General features: G+C 42.5%; 4 protein-coding genes across 4 annotated transcripts in view; 1 reads left to right on the forward strand and 3 right to left on the reverse strand.

The window, feature by feature from the left end:
• Positions 1–10418, forward strand: part of LOC126562004 (motile sperm domain-containing protein 2-like) — a 332954-nt gene extending 322536 nt beyond the window's left edge. The window contains exon 10 of the mRNA XM_050218413.1: positions 10409–10418. The gene's annotated coding sequence lies outside the window, so the exon portion shown is untranslated. The remainder of the gene's footprint in view (positions 1–10408) is intronic.
• LOC126561706 (transcription factor 25) overlaps positions 1–20486 on the reverse strand; it is a 140948-nt gene that overhangs the window by 62746 nt on the left and 57716 nt on the right. The gene's annotated exons all lie outside the window — the stretch shown is intronic.
• Positions 1–20486, reverse strand: part of LOC126562725 (protein lifeguard 1-like) — a 195583-nt gene that overhangs the window by 48803 nt on the left and 126294 nt on the right. The window lies entirely within an intron of this gene.
• LOC126561128 (uncharacterized) overlaps positions 1–20486 on the reverse strand; it is a 100214-nt gene that overhangs the window by 23080 nt on the left and 56648 nt on the right. Inside the window, exon 3 of the mRNA XM_050217072.1 lies at positions 12630–12687. Coding sequence (XP_050073029.1) covers positions 12630–12687 — 58 coding nt within the window. The remainder of the gene's footprint in view (positions 1–12629; positions 12688–20486) is intronic.

Here is a 20486-nt window from a genome sequence, read left to right on the forward strand (position 1 = left end):
GCCACTCACTTTCCCATTATGCACTGGTCTATTAAATCCCCTTTTTTGGATGAAAAGCTTCAAGTAGGGTAAATTGTGATACATGTGTGTATGTGTTTTTGGGGAATCATGTTCATACACTATGGTCCATTTATTAACCCATCGAAAGGGTCAAACGGCGGACGGTTTTGTGCGTTGACAAGGCAAAGAATGTTGCTAGCTAAGTTTGATGAAAACAAAACTGAAAACCCGACAAGAAAACTGGAACTGGTATTTTCACAAGAAGTAGATCGCATTTTTTGACCAATCTTACTAGCAATTTGAGCAATTTGGTCGTAAAGTGAGATAGAGAAAAATGGATACAAAAAATATAAATAAAAAATAGCAAGAAAGGAACACCTTTTTTCTACTCTTTCTTCATTGCCATTCTACGGATTTTTTTGTGGATTGTGCTTTGCTTTTGGCTATATTCCAGAAAAGAAAAAGCGACAGTGTGTATGTGTGTGTCCTAACTCCGTAAAAGCCGAAGGGTTTTAAAGGTAGGCAATATTCTGCCAAACCAGGCTTAAGAGTAAACATTAAAAATTATTCGCGCATAAAATCCCGACCCATTCGTCTTACTGTCCTGCGGGCTACGGTATCGCATCGTTCGCTTGCTTCGTCTGCTGTCACACGCCGCTGCAGCAGCATCAGCAGTACCCGAGTAGTAGTAATTGATGGAATGTTTATGGCTTTTCTCGCAGCCATTTCTTTGCCCTATTCTTTAGCCAGCTCCACTCTAATCCGGGAGCGGAGCGAATCGCAATCAAGAGTAATGTTTTTATGATACCGGGTAAGCCTTTTTAATGAGGGCTTCTGGAAGGCTTAACGGAACCGGTAAACGGTGTTTATGTTTGCAGACCAAAGACCGGCTCATTATCCTTCCTAGCAGTTTCTTCCACTGGGCTGGAAACTGGACCAGAAACCAGAATCCCCCCATGAGACACTAGCAACACTAGCACGAGAGAGAGACACATACACACGGACACTTCTGTTTGATTGGAACGTGCACGTGGAACGGGAAAGTTAATCACTTCATCCTGACCAACGAAAGCGGTGCAGGTGAGTGTGAACGTGTCTTCACACACGGCACGATCAAATCATGCGCTTCTAGTCCTTTTTATAATCCATATGTCATCAACGTTCCATGTTTGTTTTTTTTTTTTACCATCGAGTTGCTGACCGACTCACTCGCTGTCGATGGAATCGAAAACGAAACTGTCCTGAGTAAGTTTTCCTAATCCTTTTGGAAAGCGCTGGTACCGGACGTTACGTGCCGGGGAAAACTTGATTCCCCATGAGTGAGAAAAGACCGGCAGGAAGCTGCAAGAATTCCCAGCGTTAATTTACGGGTAGCTTCCGTCCGAATAGGCTTCTTTTTTGTACACTTTCGTTTGATTATTAGACCAGTTTGAGTCTTGCAGGGTTGAATGCTTAGAAAAGCATCCTATGTATGAGTTTTTTGTTGTCAAAATAAAATCAGAAACCTGTTGAATGCAGTTTAAATTATGAAACAAAATTATTTTAAAATAATATTCTCACTTGTTTGTTGATGTTTTTGTTACTGATGTTGATGTTTTTGATTTACTCAATTCGATGTAAAACACCGATACATCATTATTGCAATTTATTAGCTCTCTTGCTTTTAAAGTTACTGCAAAAAGCTTCAGCGCCCGTTTGTGATGACGTTAATTGTGATTTACTGTGCACCAATTCAATCAATTCCCTCAATAATTGAGCGACGAGCATCGACAGGAGTCTGTATCGGTGTGTGTTGTGTAAAACAGGCCAGGCTTCTCCGACCATCTTTCCTTCTCAAGTGGTTACGCGCAACCCACCGCCACAAAAAAAAACCCCCCCGAGTGCATATTTAATTCTGCACTTTAACGTACCGACAAGCAGCGCTATAAATTTCACGATTCAAACAGCCCGTACCGCACACAATTAGCGGAGTTGATAGATATTTCGCACAAATGGTTGTTTGATGTACTTTGCCAGAAGCATTATCGTGCTCGGATAAAATATTCAACCTCACACCCGGGGCACACACTTCTTGAGCCCGTGTAGCCCGTAAGAATTCCCGTGCTTGAAAAAACAGGGAATGAGTTTTCGTTTTGGTTTGTTGTACTACTGCTGCACAATATTTCGTTGGGTCGTTAAGAGACTTTTAGAGCTTTTGTTTTTGGATGGTTGTGTGCGTTGTTTTTAAACTTTGCTCGATCGGTTCACGCGAGGTAAAGGCGGTGGTGGGAGAGTGTTATTTTACCAATAAACTTTGACTTGCCCTTCTTTTCGAAAGGACAATCGTAAGTGAAATGGTCCGCTAGAGTAAACTACTGGGCGTCTCCATCTGGCTGACGTGAATGACAGTTTGAGGATTGTAAATCTTCGATGATGTTTTAATTTCATTTGCGAAAATTTGAACCGGAATATTCTTTTCTATTTTAAAAGAAATTAAGCTCCTAGTTTGTGGAAAAAATCATTTGGAAAAGGCATTTTTATTTTTTTTATTTATAATTAATTATGACGGTCCAGTGCCGTATTGTTGGAAAAGGCATTTCTTATTCGATTTTATATCAACTTTAAAATTTTGTCCATAAATTGTACCACCAAAGAGTATCACCAGCGACCACAAGGACACGTCCAAACCGTCCAGGTTTGTGGTCCGCAGATCTTTCCCACAGCATGCTTCCGCCTTGAAATTCTTCACAATGTAAGGTAGTAAAAATAGCAGTAGAAAATACGGCCGATATTACGCTCTCGGAGCTGCGGCGAAGAGGCCTGAACCGTAGACACAAGACAAACAGAAACATACCGCGCAGCGGATGAAACTTTTTAATTGTCAAAGTCCGTCATTGCTTGGAGGCTTAGGCTTACCGTTCCCCACGTTCGGTGGTTCGTCTATTTTAGGTAAGATTTATTTCGATACGCTCGATCGGCCACAAAGTCACGAAGCATTACACTTTAATCAAACACATTAAATTAAACTGCGATTTTTGTTTTGCCCTATTTTCGTTTTGCTTGTGCGGTGAATTTCGTAGTAAGTTCCAGCGCCGACGAAACATAGGAAATTAGTTTCCCGGGAAAACGATTACGTTTCCGGGGAAACGTTGGATGGATTTTCGTCAGAAAATTATTTGTACCAGGCAGTACTTTTTTGAAGAAAATATTAACATTTTTCTCGCGTTTTTCTATTGTTTTTACATTACTTTATATGACGAAACTTTTACTATAAAATTAATCGAATCAATACTTTTTTTTCTTTACGTCAACTCGAGCTACATACATCTAATCTGTTCGCAATAGCCAGTCCACTCTTCCAGACACACTCACAGCAAAATTATCCACTCGCTTTTCTTCCCTTACCACGATCGATTCGTCCCGTGCTTCCCATACGCTATCGGGTGGGCAAGGAATCGTGTTTCATACACTGTCTGCCTGCCCTGTTCCGTTGTGGAGCCAATTAATTAGCTTAACATTTATTTTGAATCACTCAAAGCCCTGTATCCTTGGTGCGAGTGTTGTGTAGCAACCGGTTTCGTCTGGTGATCGCCAGCAGCCAGTTGACAACAGCGCAAAACACACACACACACACACTCATACAAACACGCAGCAAAGCAAGGGACACGGAAGCAGTCGGGCATAGAAAACGCTGCGTGCAAACATGTTTACATGGTCTCACAGGTTCATCCGGATCGCTTTCGATCCGGCCTGATGATGATGATGATGATGCGAGTGATGCGAACGCTCAATTCCCCTGGGGGCATTTTCGGACTAGATGGAGACATCGGAGACTCCCCGATGCTACTGCTACTCCGCATACAAACACACACGCTCGCTCTGGGTATATTGACCAGCGCCGGGATCCGATTTAATTGAAGTGGAAAAACATAACATTAATCACTTTATACTGGTCGCCTGTTTCGGAGCTTTCTCCGTTACCGTGTTGGTGTCGATCGAATTCCGAGCAAACGGAAAGGGATACATTCTTATGGCCGTTCGCTGGTAAGCAAAGAAACAGTAGTATGCAAATATTTGTTCACATCTAACACGCACGCAAGGATAGCTTCATTCGTTCAATACTCGAATGGATCGGTTACGGGGATTGCCTGGAGGACAATCTAATAGAAATAAAGTTGCACATTAAAGCACCGACCAGGTACATCGACACAACCTTGGGGGTGGTTTCACGATCCCAAAGACAGAAAGGTTTCCCGTTAAGGCAAGATTACGGTAGAATTAAGCCAATGAGTGGATGTCGCTCATGGGCGAAGCGCTTAATTGAGTGGTCAAGAAGGTGAAGCGATAATTGTTGAAAATTGAAGCCATTATGCATTCTTTCCTCGCTGAGAGTGTGATGGAATAAGTTTAAGGATAAAGGAGCAGCATTACTGGCATACTTACGGTCGCTTAAAGCTTGTTGAAAAATGCATCAAGAAAAAGGTTTCAGATAAATGGTAGAAATAATAATTAGGATTTCCTAAGGAGTTTTTTTTCGGTGTTGATGAACTTTGAACGAACAAACGGTTGCTTCTTTATATTTCATCTGAAATAATTGTTTCAATCAAAAAGAGTCATTACACAATAATTATTGACTTCAATTTGAACGACTTATTTCACGTGCAAAGCCTTTCAATTTCTACTAAAACTAGAAACGGTATTGCAAGGATCGAATTTTGCACACTTTTGTGTATTTTTTAAATTGCAGTTTTCGCTCAAAATATCTTCCACAACACAGCTGTGAAAAAAATGAGAAAACTTTTATTCTTCTTATAATAGACTCCCTGCACATTGGTGCAAAAGTTTCACACAACTCTGGCAGCAAAAGTTGTTCAATTTTTCGATCTTCAAAACTTGCATACCATGGCCCCCCTCGTTTCCCGATCCCCTATCAACTTTTCCACCCAACCATGGAAGGAGGCTAAAGTTCATTCCAATGCACCAGTTATTTACCGTTCTCCTACGCAAATATTGACTCCCAGAGATAAGGTTATGAAAATGGCGACAGACCATCCGGTGGCGTTGCCTGACCCATCGGTTTTTTTGTTATTGTGTTTGTGGTTGTTGTTGTGATCGAGGAGAAAGGTAGGCAAGTGTGTGGGAAAGAAATGGAAAAGCGTTTTAGGAAAACACTCAGCGTATCGATGATGGCCTGTAAGTTGTCGCGTTATCGCGTGACTACCCTTCCGTTATCTTCATCGTTCTCCCGCTTTGTCGATTAGCAATAGAAAGACATACACACGTACCCGGCGGAGGACGTTTAGCAATATGGCGTGAAGGTTGCATTCCCTCTGAGTCTCCCTCACCTTGCCTCTATCGGTATCAATAGCTAATTCGGATTCGGTAATTCTTGTATGATAGTGCCCTGTTTCCCTCTATTTTGGTAAAATACCGTTCACGCTGGCCTTTGTTTATCATTCGAAACGAAAATTGGCATTTGATTGCAAGGAAAGCGTGCTGTATGAATCCCCGGGCGAACAAGGTTACGCGCTTGTGTATGTGCCGTTTGTGCTCAACTTCACTACTGTTTGTAGGCTGTTAGCATGTACAGCGCGTTGTGTTTTTTGGCTTTCCGTTCAATCGACTTTCAAAAGCCGGAAGTGCAAAACAAAAAGTTCTGCTTTGACGTTCCAGAGAAAGTTGCCTCCTTTCCCTGCTGCTTCCCCTCCCCTCTTGCAATGCTCCGGCGCGCTTCGACTTGAAACAAAAGCTCACACCGACAGCTCCCCGAGGCCGTTGGGCGGGAAGGTCGATCCAAAATCAAACAAACACACAGGAAGAAGCAGAATGGTGCATACACATTCTACCGAGTTTCGATTAGCACTTGTTTAGCAAGCGGGGTGTTTCACTGATAAAGACTCTTCTCCCACTTCCACTTCCTTCCCTCCCTTCCTTTCACCATCCCTTTATGATAAAGTTAGCCTAGGTTGGTTGCAACTATAGGGCGATTCTTGCTCACAGTCTCCAAGCGTATGAACTATCGATGGGCGGCATGATGGTCGGGATGGGACGACGCGAGGCAGTGGATTGGACCAATCGATCGATTTTCCGATAGCGAGGAAAAGGTTGTGCTTTCAACGCTAACTAGTACCGGTGATAAAGAGGCGCTGATAGGCGAGCAACAATTGCGCAATACAATGCGTTGTTCGGTGAAACCGATAAATTGGTTGGGATTTTCTTTCGCTTGATTTATGGAGCGGGTCGGTCTATAATGCTTCCTTCTATTTTTACTGTGGCTGTTTGCTTTGGCAAGCAGATCTGGCGGTTACTAAATACTAATATTAGAAATGATAAACAACATTTCAACATTAATCAGTTTGCATGCTGTTTGGTGTCGCTTCATCGAGCTGAGATTAATGTGGAAGGCTTTACGATGAATTCTAGTTTTTGTGCCCATTTTAAAATTTAAAGAATAACTTATTATAAATTTCAACAGCTAAAGCTTCATTCCTCCAAGGCACGACTAGAATCGATGCAGCGTAAATTATTGAGGTTTGTTCTGCATTCCTGGGGCGTTTAGGCACTAAACGACGGCTGTAGGATTGTTTGACCATCGGATCGACTCGCCGGCACTGCTCGCAGCACACAACATTGATCTTTTCTTTGTTTGCGATCGCTTTGAATAATAATTCAGTAGTTCTGAAGGTAAAACATTGGTCGAATGCTTAATTCCATTCGTAAAGTTGTCCGAAAGAAGGTCAGGCATGTCTTAAGCGATAACCGAATCATATTTAGGATAGTTAAATAGTTACTTTTACCATTTCATTAGCTAATTTAAATAAACTCTAAAAACCATGCGAGAATTCGCCTCTTTTTTGAAAGCTAATTAGCAGACGCTGACAAAATTGCATACTTTCAGGTGTCACATCGTACGAAAATTCCAAACACTATTATCAACACAATTTTACCACTCATGTAGCTCTCAGCAGTGATGGTCTAAATAACCTTTCGACACATTACACCATTGCCGTCGTCGTGGTTTAATTTTTTTGGCACGGCCCAGCGTCAAGCCCATTAGCTTTGATGATGAGTGTTTTTTCCACTTGCTTCATAAATTTGATTAATTGCTGGGATGCTTTTTTCCCCTCTGGCCCGGCTCGGGCAGGCACGGTGACAAGGAATGAAAAATATAAAAACTCTCACGCCACCTACACGTACTACGCAGTTGCTGTGTGCAGTAGTAGCAGCAGCAGTAGTGCGACCTACTTCACTGCATCTTAATGACATCGAACTAAATGGACCGTTGAAAGATGTGGATACTGTAGCGTAAGAGTTGGAAGTCGTCCCCCTACCTAATAGGACGATTTATCAACCGTATTGGCACAACTCCAGCACACGAAGGAAGTGACATAATGTTACTTGTACTCGTTTGAAGATTCGCTCACAGTTTACAGACGTTACTTGTTGCATAATTACAACCTTCTACTAGTTAAATTCGTTAAGGGTAGAAATTTCACTAAAGCTTGATGGGTGTAAAATTTGCATTCGTTGTGCAAAACGAGAATTCATTCCCATTGGAATGAGTGCACAAAGATAATTCGTGTATACACAGCCACATACACAAACACACTATAAATCTCTTTACGTGCGGAAACGGACACGAAATCGTAATTCCCAAATCCGACCACTACGACCACAGTTTGCTTCGTAGCATTACGAGCCTCACTGTGAAAAGCTGTGGACTTGGAGAGCAAATACACACGGATACGTACATAAACCAATGAAGCTGTAAGTTCCAGCTGACCGTTTGGTCACAGAGTCCATTGAACAATCAGCCCGGCAAGGCTTTTCCATAGCAGTTCTGGGTTTGTAAGCCTGCCGAAAGATGGAGTGTACGCTGGATGGCAGTTATTTCCGTTTGCTCAAGTCGCTCGAGCACCCCCGTGACGATGTACGCACATCGACGCTAGCCTGTACACAGCCTGGTTCCTGCACTAGAAGAGCATCAGCATCCTTCAGTTTGTGTCTTCAAACGATCGTTGTTATCCTGTGTTGTGAAAAGTGGAAGATGCACAGCAACACAGTGCAACCAAATGCAATTCCAACGAGTGTAACAACAAAAGGATGTCAGGCGTAAAGCGACCACACTAGGTCCCCGGTATCCCGGTTTACCATCGGATGGCACTGGCCACTGGTGGAACGCATCGTGCCGCACCCCTTGCACCCCCCCTATCATTCATTTCCCCTCAAAAGGGCCTCACAAGCTCGCCGGGTCTGTTGCATCATGTAGTAAACTCAATTAAATGCTTTCGCAAAGTGGCAATCAAAGTATCGAACGCACCACTGGATTGGTTAATTTCCGCTTGGAGTTTGTCCCAGCAAGCACGCCACAGGGACGAACTATCGTTTCCCGTGGGATGGACGCGGCTGCAAACTGAAGTCCATTTGTGCCCATATAATTATCTGGTCCGTAATGATCACTGCTACAGTCACCGGGTACAGTGGACTGCTGGAATTTATTCGTTGGCGAAAATTCGCACAGAGATGCGATTGATGCCACAGTAGATATGGTCCTTTATGTTTGGGATGTTTAAACATGTATCTGTACGGTTCTGTGTTGGGAGATACCGAAGTTTGGGTGGTGTAAAATTGTGCAAATTACCATGAGTTTCACAGCCTAAACAGATTACGTTGATCGCACAGGATGTGTCAAGGTGAGGTTGGTTATTAATTTTCTAGCATGCTAACTCTATTTGCATCGATTGTCATTCCGCCAAACAATTCATTAGGGGAAAGAAAAAAATATTTAACGTCCATTTTAATGCAGGCTCAAATGATTTTTGGGTTCTAGACTCTGTAGTGTCGTGAATGGCACTGTGGGAAAGGCGCCAGATCATCACACGGCAGGATCTAGGTTTAAATTTGGATTGACTATCCAACTACGAGGTATCGGCAAGTCTAGTAATTCATTCGAAGGCCGGCGTTACCTTAGAAGGTCGTTAAGCCAAGAAGAAGCAAATTAGTTTAAATTCTCAAATTAGCTTAAATACAAAGTTTCGATCCATTATCGATGGATGATACAATGTTGAACTATATGAATTAAATGATAGCAAATTTGTCATAAATTGTCCCATTATTTGCATTTGGAGTAGGCGAATATGACAGAAAAAAATGAACAAAGAAACACAATGGATGAGTTATATGTATCTATCCCATTTGTAAACTAAGTACGATCATTACATTCAAGGATTTTTGATAGCAAAAGATAAGTAGTTGAAGCTAATCTCAGCACAAAGCCTAGACTAGAATGAAAAACTGGTAAATTGCCTTTTCAAATGCACTGTTTAAATCGCTCGGAAATAGGAACAAACGTCCTCTTTAATAGCCCCCACTCTCCCGCTCATCGTACGCCCCAACCCTGCCATGGAAGATTGTCATGCACTTGTGTACTTGTGTGCAGGCGAGTGTGCTCGGGTTGACGTACACTCTTCATGGCAGCAATCAGTTCCAGTTGTTCCAGCGTTTTGCATAAGCGGAAGGCAAGATCGTGTGTGTGCGCGTGATCGTTGTCTACTGTTGCTGCTGCTGCTGCTGCTGCTGCTGCTGCTCACTGCTGCCGTACTACCTCGAGGCCGTGCAATGCTGACGACCCGACTCGCGGGTGTGCGAGTGAGTAATTAAAATAATTACTCAACAGATTAACAAATTACCGACGCAACAGATCTCGTTCCAGGGTTCTATCTTTTTATGGCACGTCGGGCACGTCACCACGGTTCGGACGCTTGTCACCGCGCGTACTGACGGTTTTGTCTCGAGTAAGCTCGAGGCTTATCGATTGCAGATAGTGTTTGCCCGTGGCTGTAGTTCCGGCACGTCCCACACAATGGATTGTGACTGTAACAATCTTTTTCAATTGCTTTAAATTCAACCATCAACCATTTAAAAAAAAAAGAAGCTTTAGATTGAATTCCACCCATTTCGTTGCTTTAATCGATCGAAATAGGACATAAAGGAAAGAAAGAGGGAGAGAGAAAGCGAGAAGAGCGTAAGCTACTCGTACCAGCATTTCCCGGAAGATCTATTTCTAATTGGCGGGGATTAATTGTCCCTGCCCGGCGGTGTTTCAAACGCTCGGTACCAGTTCATCCAGACAGGCATGTTGAGCGTTGGAAAAGGAAAACGAAAACAATCAAACAAACAAGCCTTTTGCTTTGTTAGATTCCATGAAGAACATGCGATGGACGAGCTTTGTTTATTTCGTTCCTTTGTGCCCTGCGTCACACCAGCCAGTCTGTCTGTTGCCCTGTAGTTTTGTACTGTAGCAACATTCATTAGTGTTAATTAAATAAGTGTTTTCTAGTGTGTTTTTCATTTGCTTTCTGGTTCACACAGTCGACTGGTCGATTCGATAAGCTTAATTTTAGAGGTTAAATATTCCCTGTTCGAGGAGAGCCATTTACAAAGGGATAGATTGTTACAGTTGATAGAGCAATTTTACAAAACGTTTGTGTGTTACATTCACAAACACACAGCTCGAAACAATTGCTGTGTACTTACTGAAAGTGGTACATCATCAACCCCGTTCCCGGAATCTGATCGATCCGAAAATTTTCCCCAACAGGCCTGCCAGCTCCATAAACGTTTCACAGCAAAACACAGACGCACCCAACAATACCCTTTGGGCATTATTAGACGGTGTTGGAAGCTGATGGATGCTAGTACAAACACCCGCACCGGAGTTTGCATCCAGAGCTGTGCGGCACGGGTTCGGTCTCTGTTTCATGAGTTTACAAAACTGATCAGACTGTGTGGCAGGTAAGCAGCCGTTGTTTCGTGGAAAAATGAGAGCGCAAAATGGTGACCAACGGTGTGCTACGGAAGCCAGTAGCTCTGGTTGTAATTGTTTATTATTTTAGTAGAAATAAAATTTGCTCCGGTACAATGTAACCGTAAATCATTCCTAAATTCATCGGGTGATTTCGTACCGTAGTAGCTTAGGTATGGGCCTAATTAGCTTTGATTGTGGGATAAATTGATACCGTGTTTTGGGTTTCGCTCGTTCCTTTGTCTATTACAATGGTACAATTGACAACAATTGTTTATGTAATTTGATAGGTTTTTAATCATATTGCATGATGTAATCTGGAGGGTTAAATTTGAGCTTTAATAACTCAAATTTATGTAACCAAATCAAGCTACGGTATAAATGCAAATAGCTTAAGTGTTAAACTGATAACTTAAAGTTCATCGTCAATAACTGGTCGAAAGCTTCTTTTGAGAATTATTCCAAAGCATTAGTGACACTACTTAGAAAGTGTCCTGACGAAAGCTTCCTAGTATTTTAGCCATTCGATAACATTATACTCGATCGCAGTCGAGGACAGTTGGCATCCTAATGTGCTCACCAGTAGATTAATCTTATTCAGAATTATCACTAGACTCTTATTCTTAAGGATTGTCTACTGATAACAGATTTAAGCTACCCAAGCCTAAAATATACGGATGTAAGCTGCTGCCAGGAAGTGTCTCACGATCTTCAAGGGATAACAGACAGTGTTTGATCACTGAGACACATGGCCATTCTATAGAAAAATCTTTTAAATACTCAATTTTTCACATGAAGACGCTACAAGTGTTTTAGGAAGAAACTCCATCTAAGCTAAATTCGATACTTGCTATCAATCTTCTAAACCTTTTCTTTCTTTTCGTGGGTAAAAAATATGTTAGCCTCGACAATCAATGTAACAAGCAATAAGAACCATTGATCTATGCAAACCTCAAACGGCTCGAATCTCCCATTGTTCACACACTCCAACAAACCCGTACGAGATCGTTTTGAGCATGAATTATTACCAATTACATCACCGCACCGGCAACCATTGACCATGATACCGTGATTGTCACTAGATCACCCTACCACGATACCCATTGCCAACGGGGTCGCTCTGTTGGGCCTGTTTTGCTTCTTCCTGTCCTATCATCAATTTTCTTTTCCTCTTTTTCTAGTCCGCCATCGGGGCTAGATGCAAAATGCATTGGCGCGAAACGAATCGTAATTGTAACCGTGACGGTAAAAACGATAATAAACTACTACCCGACTCAGTCCTCGCTTGGCCCAGAGATCAAGGGAAAAACTAATGCATGTACGCCACTTCGGTACCTTCGCGCTGTGAAGCGAGAGTGTCATTGCACGCACTACTAAATCATTGGATCAACGGTCAACGGGTGTACACAGTGGCACACAAACACACACACAGCACCATGAAAGTCGTGCCCAAGGGTAATGTACACAGATTCAAACACATTCACAAACATACAGTTCGAACTGCACTCATTGCACCGGCCAATCATTGTTTTTTATCAGACTCAGACGCTGGATAGATCGGATCGTTGCATAACTGTCACTGTCACACTTGTTGTTGTAACTAGAAGGTTGACCATTCGAGTAATTATGCCCTAAGGAAAACACGATGCGAGGCACTGTAAGCGATTTCCTTTTGTCGAGGTTTTGAGACCTTGCTAGCGCACTAAATTATCTCACACATTCGACGAACACTGCCGAATCGTGCCGTAAATTGTTTGGCTTGATTAAAGAATCAAACCGGCACGACGCAGGCAGGTGTGAGGGAAAATGCGAAACCCAGTAGATAGGGAAAGCGTGTGGTACTTACATATCAGTCGTTTGTAGCTCGAGCTATCCGTCGTTTCCACCGTGGCGACGTCCGCGATCTGTAACGAGACAACGATACCGTACTACTGAATCACTGTGCGCCACACTCGGTGCATTTTACACATCTACTGCGCGCTCTCGTGTGCGTGGGGTTGTTGGGAGGGTGGAAAAATAGACGGGAAACAACGGAACGGGAAAAGGGCTGTATTAAATGAAACTGAAACCGTGTAGCGTATAAGTGTTCGCGTGCCGCGGCTAGGAGGCCGACTGACTGCGCGTCACCCTACTGTGAGGTGGGGTGTCAATTTACTGGCGAAGGAAAGACGAAATATTGATTCTCTGCGCACACACATGGGTCGAAATGCAGTTGCATATGGTTCTCAAAACGCGTAATGTAATAAGTGGGCAAACGGTAGTGAAAGAAGGAAACCTAGTGTGTGAACATTTTCTTCTACGTTTGAAATGCATCCGGCACTTTCTCCGCTCTGTCCGTGGTAAGGAAGCATGATCTTGAACTGCAAGATCGTCCATTGATCGTGGCTGACACGTAAATTCGCTAGTTTGGTGTGCGAAACGATGGTTTTCGTGTGCGTTTGTCGGAAACCGTTGTATCGCGTGCCAATATCCGTTGGTGGAAATGTTTTGGTCTTGTTGCTTTTGGGTAGCGAAATGATCGTGCCCCTCTTGCCAAGTGTTGGAACGATTGCAAGACACGTAATTTTTTCTTGTCGTAGTTGATGATATTTTGCGGGAATATGTCAACAACGGAACAGCAACAAAAAACCCATTCGTCAAAGCGTTTAAATAACATGATGAGTTCAAGGGATTTCCTTCCAAGGGAGATGATTCCATCTGGTACGGTTGTTGTGGTTTAAAAATGCTTTTAAAATTTACATGGTTGTGGTTTGCAATACAAGCCAAAAAAAAAACTTTATTTTTTAACAAATTACTATAGTACAAATTACTATAATTAATAACGTATAGTTACTAAACAACAATTAATTATCTCTTAGATACTGTTCAAAATTTATTCAAACTCCCTTTATGTTGATGTTTTGCGATTAGATCATTTGCATATCGTGTGATACGAGACGCATATTGCTTTAAAGGCACAAACTAAGCACAATTTCCTGCCAGAAAATTAGCTCCAAGATACATATAACACTTTTGCTGAGCTCAATAATCGATGCCGAAGGTTTTCATTACGAAGAAAATCCAAATCCAACGTTACAAATCACGACGCTCACATCGTATCTGTATACGGGTAGCTTTCCATCGCCATCATCAAGATGACACCGTATCGTACGGAAAATCGAAAAAGCACACCTTCGCAAATGGGCCATAATCGATCGGTAATCGTATTTGACTGTATCGTTTTCCCACATCGGGTTTGAGTCTACACCGGGAGTTTGAGTCTAATCTAATTGACATCGTGTTTCTCAATTACTGTCTGTGTGACATGAAGATGCAGGCAGCTAGCTGGATGGAATTAACCTTATCCAAAACGACTCATTCGATCGTCTAAGGGATTAAATGTATCCCTTTTGGCCGTGAGGCAAAGGTTTGATAATTTTGAAGTATTTTTTTTAAACAAAAAATGAATACTGTTACGATGAAATGTAATTTAATTGTAAACGATTTTGCAAAACACACGCCGCATTCTACAACACCATCACTAAATCACGCAGAGTAATACGGTTTGCATGTTTAACCGTTGGTGGTCAAAACTCATCGACAACAAGCTTGCTCGGGACATCAGTTCAGCCTACACTGGTGGTGGGTGTGTTGTAGGCAGCTCTTGTTCATTGCACTCGGACGCTTCAACCCGCGCTTTCAGCATTTGTAAACAGTTTTCCAACCAAAAGGATTGGATGTAAACGACCCCATCATCATCATCCGTCAATGGATCCGTTGGCGTGTGGTGTCGTCTGTTTGCTGCGGGTGCAGAATTTTACGACTATCGGCCACGCAAACCCGGATGTTTTGATGTGTGGGTGAGCTGTTGAACGGAGGTCCACATCAAATTGAACGTATCCTAACCGAGTTGCCGTGCTGAGAGAGGAGGATGGCGAATGAACTTTGACTCATTGAAAACCATGAAAAATGATATGAAAAAGTTGTGCGCGCATGTGTGGGAAGATCAAATAGTATTTAATCATGATTGCACGTGAGTGTGATCGAACAACATTGAGTGCTGCACTTCAGCAGCTGCAGTTCGCTCCGATCAAGTGGACAAACACAGTCTACCGTGGAACAACAAAGGAACAATAAAAGAAAAGCTTTACATATACACCACATCAAACCATATGCAGTGGCGGTGGTTTTCACAACCAATTCCGATAAAACACGACATCAATTGATATGGTGGTGTCCTATCCCGCGAAACGTAGATCATAGCGAGTATTCATCGAAGCCGCAAATTGTGGAATATGACAATATACGATGCTGGTGTTCAGGGAATGTGCACAGCGAACAAAGACGTGATTTAAATTAAGTCAAACGACTATAATTGATCGAAATTGGTATCAACAGCAGAACCATTAAATGCATTTTGTAGAACAAAAACATGCATGATTGAATTGAGCAAAGCTGCCGGGGATATACTTTAAAGAGGCTTTTGTCTTTGAATAACAACAGTGGGAGGTATTCAGGGAGGCATGGCTACCGTAAGTCCTGTAATAAAATATATTGATGTGTAAAACGTTGATTTTACGGACAAATTTTCATTCCTTATTGAACAATATAATAAAAGAATGGCCCACAATACAACAACTTATGAAACTTGTCAGCAACCGAAGTGCCAGACGGTTTTCAACGGCATCCCACTTGACTTTGTAATGTACTTTCAAGTACCTATCTATCAACTGCCTCGCTTCATCTTAGCCTCATCTTCACGTTCTACTCATCATTGATTTATTTTTCCGCTAAATTTTCCCTCATTTATTTCAGGCCAATTTATTGTAAGCTCCCCACTCTATGCGACGGTAACCATTTTCGAGCGCGCAAACAAATTTCCTGTACCAACTTTTTCGATTTATCGCACAAGCAGTTAGCGTTAGTAGAAAGGGATTGCACATGCCTGCCATCCTGCTAAATGCTGTCCCCCATACACACACACACACACACAACAGCAAGCGTTCCCACGATGCCAGACATTCGCGCTCGAGTCAATGATTGATTAAATTATCATAAATTCTCGTATCTATCACTGCCTACATCAGCTATTTTTCACACTCGTGTGTCCTGGGGCAAATTTCAGCACGACCATCCGAACAGACATCGACATGCATGTGGTTTTTTTTTGTTTGCGTGCGAGAGCGACCAGGCGCCTCCATTCGCTTGACAAGAACGACCAGGCGGCCCAATGGATGGAGGCTGATTTAACATCCAGCTCCTATAGAAAGGCTCACGATCGGTACACGCACACACACATACACACACAGTGCCAGTAACGCCAGCGAGAAAGACAACAAACGGTGCCGCTTTGCTTGGCGTTGCTCGGACATCGTTTTCCGGTCACGGGCAGGATAATCTCGTTAGGTGAACTTTGCTACGCTCTTTCACACAGTGATTTGAATATGAACTCACCTCTTGGAAGCATTACAAGCGTTTCTTTTCCCTTCCCTTAAGCTTACCGGTCAGGTCACGTCCACGACCATCGGACTGAAATTGGTACGACGTGGTGAAGCGCAAGAGCGAACCGGAGAGGTGGTTTGGAAGGTTATTTTTGCTGTCCTACCATTTTTTTTCCTTCACAGCGCACAGAAAAAACAGCATTCCAATCATTTTTTCTGCATCGCTACATTTCTTGGATGCTGCCATTGCTGCTGTGGCTGCTGGTATTGCATTCCTTGATCCTCCTCTGCCCGTGCGTTGTTGTACCTTGATTCCATGGATATCTTATAAATGAGGATGCCTTCCGGTGTGAGCAAGGAAAAGCAAAAAATAGTTCGTCTATTTTCGACTAGAGCTTCATATTAAAACCCGAGTGTGCGAAAGAATAAAAAAAAAAACATTGAGATTGTCCTGCTTCACTTTCATCAACATTTTCTCGCAAGAGTAATGAAGAGAACGGTTTCAGCGCCATGTCCGTGAAGTGATTGCAATCTAATATAATCCTTTTGATTGCATGTTTTGCCGAGGTAGATGGTCATGGTGATGCACCAGTCTGCTTGGTGCACTCACTGTACCACCATTAATTTCAACTCGGATGAATTAAAAGATTCACGGAAGGAATTAAAAGATGCACACAGTATAATTAATTACGGAAAATGATTAACCTTGTTCAAAATAAGTACCGGTGAGAGAAGAAAAGCTCAAACTTTTTGTGTGCAGGTAGGAAAGAAAGTTTAATATTACTAATGAGACAACCAACGTCTGTATGCATCACAGTTTGATGCAAAACTGCAAACAAGTAATGAGAAATTCATCACATCTGTGTTATTTTAATTTCGCTAATTAAAACTACTTTCAAACCACACCGCCATCGTTTGAAATGCAACTGTTTGACTGTGCGCCATGAGATGTTAGGATCTGAAAACAACCTTCAGAAAACAAACAAAAAACGACCTGACAACCACCGAAAGTAGTTGCCATCAAATATTCAGCTCCATCGTTTCTTGGGACTGGAAAAAGCTGCCAGAGGGAGGAAGCTCATGCCACCATCGCACAAGTAAAAGCGCATCTGAGCATTTCCGAGTTTAGTGCTCAAATTACCTTGGTGAAAGAGTTTTCCACTGGGTGAAAGTGGTTTGAACGTATGAAAAACGAGTGAAGGAGAAGGAAAGGCAGAATGAAAACCAAACATTCACTTACATGCAACAGACACGGCACAGCACTGACAGTTTTGCCATGCTCGGTACGTTCCGGTCAGCCAGCGTTGTCAAAGCAACCGCAATGAGAACACACATCCCTGTTGCCCTCCGTTGCCATTGAAAGTTCTGCGATTGGATTGAAAACCCGAAAGTGCGGAACGCACAGCTCATTTAGAATGCACTGCCCTTTCCCCCCCAAAACTCCGCTCCGCTAGCAATTAAAGCTATGAGCATTGGGAGATTCGGTTCGGTGGCACGACGCGCATCAGCGTTTGAAAGTGAAAGATGAAAAGCGAATTAACTTTCGCTCAAAAAAGGGTCAAAGGAAGCAAAAGTTTTTGGGGGGTGGTACGGCCCGTAAGGTTTTGCTCGAGATTCGGGGATTTGAAATGGAATTCATGGTAAACTATGGACAAACATTGGACAGTCATCCGTTTCGACTGCTTTGGGTAGCAAAGAGTTTATTACTTCGAACTCATTTATTGCTTTTAGGAGGTTCTTGCTGTAGAGTAATTAAATTTTCTTTTTTTTAATTTCCTGCTGTAGACTTATTCGTTGTCATCGTTTGTCAGGTCATAAGATTACGGTCCACGTAAAAATAATAAAAAATATAATAGATTGTTAAAGATAATTATTTAAATAAGCTAAACGTTGCATTAAATCTCTAGACGGTGGCTTCTATGCTTTTTACCAAAAGAAAAAATCCACACTCCTTCCCAGACATTATTTCACACTACTTGTGAAACTAACAATGGACATTATTCATCCTTCGCCATATGACAATGGGCTCTTATAGGTACAAAGAATTCGTCCATGCTGACGCAAAAGAATTTGCTTGCAGCATTTATTCCACTTGATGCTAGAGATATGGCCGAAGCCCTCCCATAATAGACAGGGTTAATGATCGATAATCATAATCGGGTTGCTTTCATCGGCCCTCAAGCTCGCATCATAGTCGAACGGACAATTTTCCGAAACATGGCAGCTATTTTTCGCTCTACCTAGGCGCTCCGAAGGCATGGCATAGTTTGTTTTTTACAATCACTTCCCAAGAAAGCCTCTTGACCGCCTTCAGGGTAAAGGAATATCGGTGCCTCTAATACTCTACCTTCGTGTGGGAAGAGCTAGAGGCAGGAAGGGTAGTTTAGTTCACACAATCCATCATCGGGGCAGTTTGTCATCCGATGTCGCTCATCCGGTGCTTGCAAGGAACAGGAGAGCTATTTTCTCCGTCAGCAGACCGGAAGTACACAAAGTAATTGATATTTCTATCTTCGCCATCATTGCTCGTTCTTTCAACCCCAATATGCTGCTCTCTGGCCGAGTGAGCATTTTTTACTGCTGACGACATCCTGTACAAGGTACGGTGCAGGATTGTTACACTGCAGCGTATGGAAAGCGTAACAGAACGGAATGGTTACGTATCCACATGCATAACATTACCTGGAGGATTGTAACGCCCGTTTTGTCCTAGTGTGAACGCTAGCCTACATTCAAGGTATTCTTGGAACGCATTGTGGCCGAGCTCGTCCTTAGTACTAATAATTCAGCGCTGAGCAAGTGGAACCTGGAACTGCCCGACTGTTACCGGAAGAGGCAGACAGATAGGAAAAACAAACTCACCGTCTGTCTGTGCCCAACAGTATGCAACAGTGGTGTGTTCTTTACCAAACCACACATTCCTTCCCTTTCGCACAGCAGTCACGGGTGATGACGCTTTTAAAATTCATAGCAAGAAACATAACTTGCCATTCAACACTTATCCTTACATTCGTTCATGCTTGCAGCGGCCAGCGGCAGCTGATACCTTGTAAGACAAGGGATGAGAGATGATTCTGATGCTTGAGACAGTTTAGCAGCAGGGCAAAGGCAAGATATGGCACCCCCCCCCCCCCCCCTTCTCCCCCATTTTCCATTACAAGAAACGACATCGTAATCGTCATCATGCCTGAACCTGGCAGGCTGTCCGTTCCGGCAAGCGATACGAACGCAAACCAAATGGGACTGAACGGGGGCAAACATCTATCGGAAAATTGTACGCTTTCCACCCGGGCAGGCACGAATCGATGCACAAACATTTGCAGCCACGCTATCGATGAAAAGTCAAGCACCGGGTGTCAATCATGACAGCAGCAAACAAACAGCAAACCGTACAGATATCATTGATTTTATATTAATCGAAAAATTCTACAGTAGCACGGGAACACGGAAAGGGAATGATTTCGGAAAACTGACGGTACTGCTCTCCATGCATTCACGTGTATGGAAACGTTCCCTTGAACAACTCTTTTTTAGCTCAGATTTTTTCTTTCGATGTCTTGCCGCTATTTGATAGAGATTGATGGAAGCGTTGTTTTGCGTCGTGTCAAAGATGATAGATCAAACATTTTTCTCTCTCTCTTTTTCGCTTCTTGTGCTGGTTTGGCGTGGCTTTGGCACTTGTCAGACACATCAGGAAAGCGTCATGTTTATCTTTGGTTTTTTTGTGGTTTGTTTTTCTTCTTCTACTCCTTCTCAAGAGTGTCAATCAGTGGGGAAATTATTTACCCCTTACAGAACCGTAGTTCGCAAAACATGTAATCATGTAGAAATTTTTGAATTAACATTTCCATCTGTGTTGGGCGTGTTTGGCGTGAAACGAAGGATCTCGTACCTTCTACGAGATCCAAGGCTGAAGAGATAATTTACATCGAATTCAATTGATTCTGAAAATTTCTTAAACCAACCCCTTTGTTGATGTGAATCTTTAAAATTTTCTGGATTTGTTTAACTACTTTGTACGAGTGTGGAGATACATTTTTATAAGGGAATAGTCAAACGATTGTGATGAAAAAATTCCCTCAAAATAGTTTAACATATTTCCTCAATCGGCAATAAATATTTTTCAAACGTCAATGGAAACTAATGTTAGTAAATTAATGATTTTCAATAATTAATCGTGATTTTGAACATCGATCATCTGTTGTAGGCTTCTACAAGCTTACACAAACCAATTTTTAACACTTGATAGCTATTACAACGTTGCTACATTTATCACTGAATAG

This window comes from Anopheles maculipalpis, chromosome 3RL (genome assembly GCF_943734695.1).
Source record: "Anopheles maculipalpis chromosome 3RL, idAnoMacuDA_375_x, whole genome shotgun sequence".
Taxonomy (NCBI): Eukaryota; Metazoa; Arthropoda; class Insecta; order Diptera; family Culicidae; genus Anopheles; species Anopheles maculipalpis.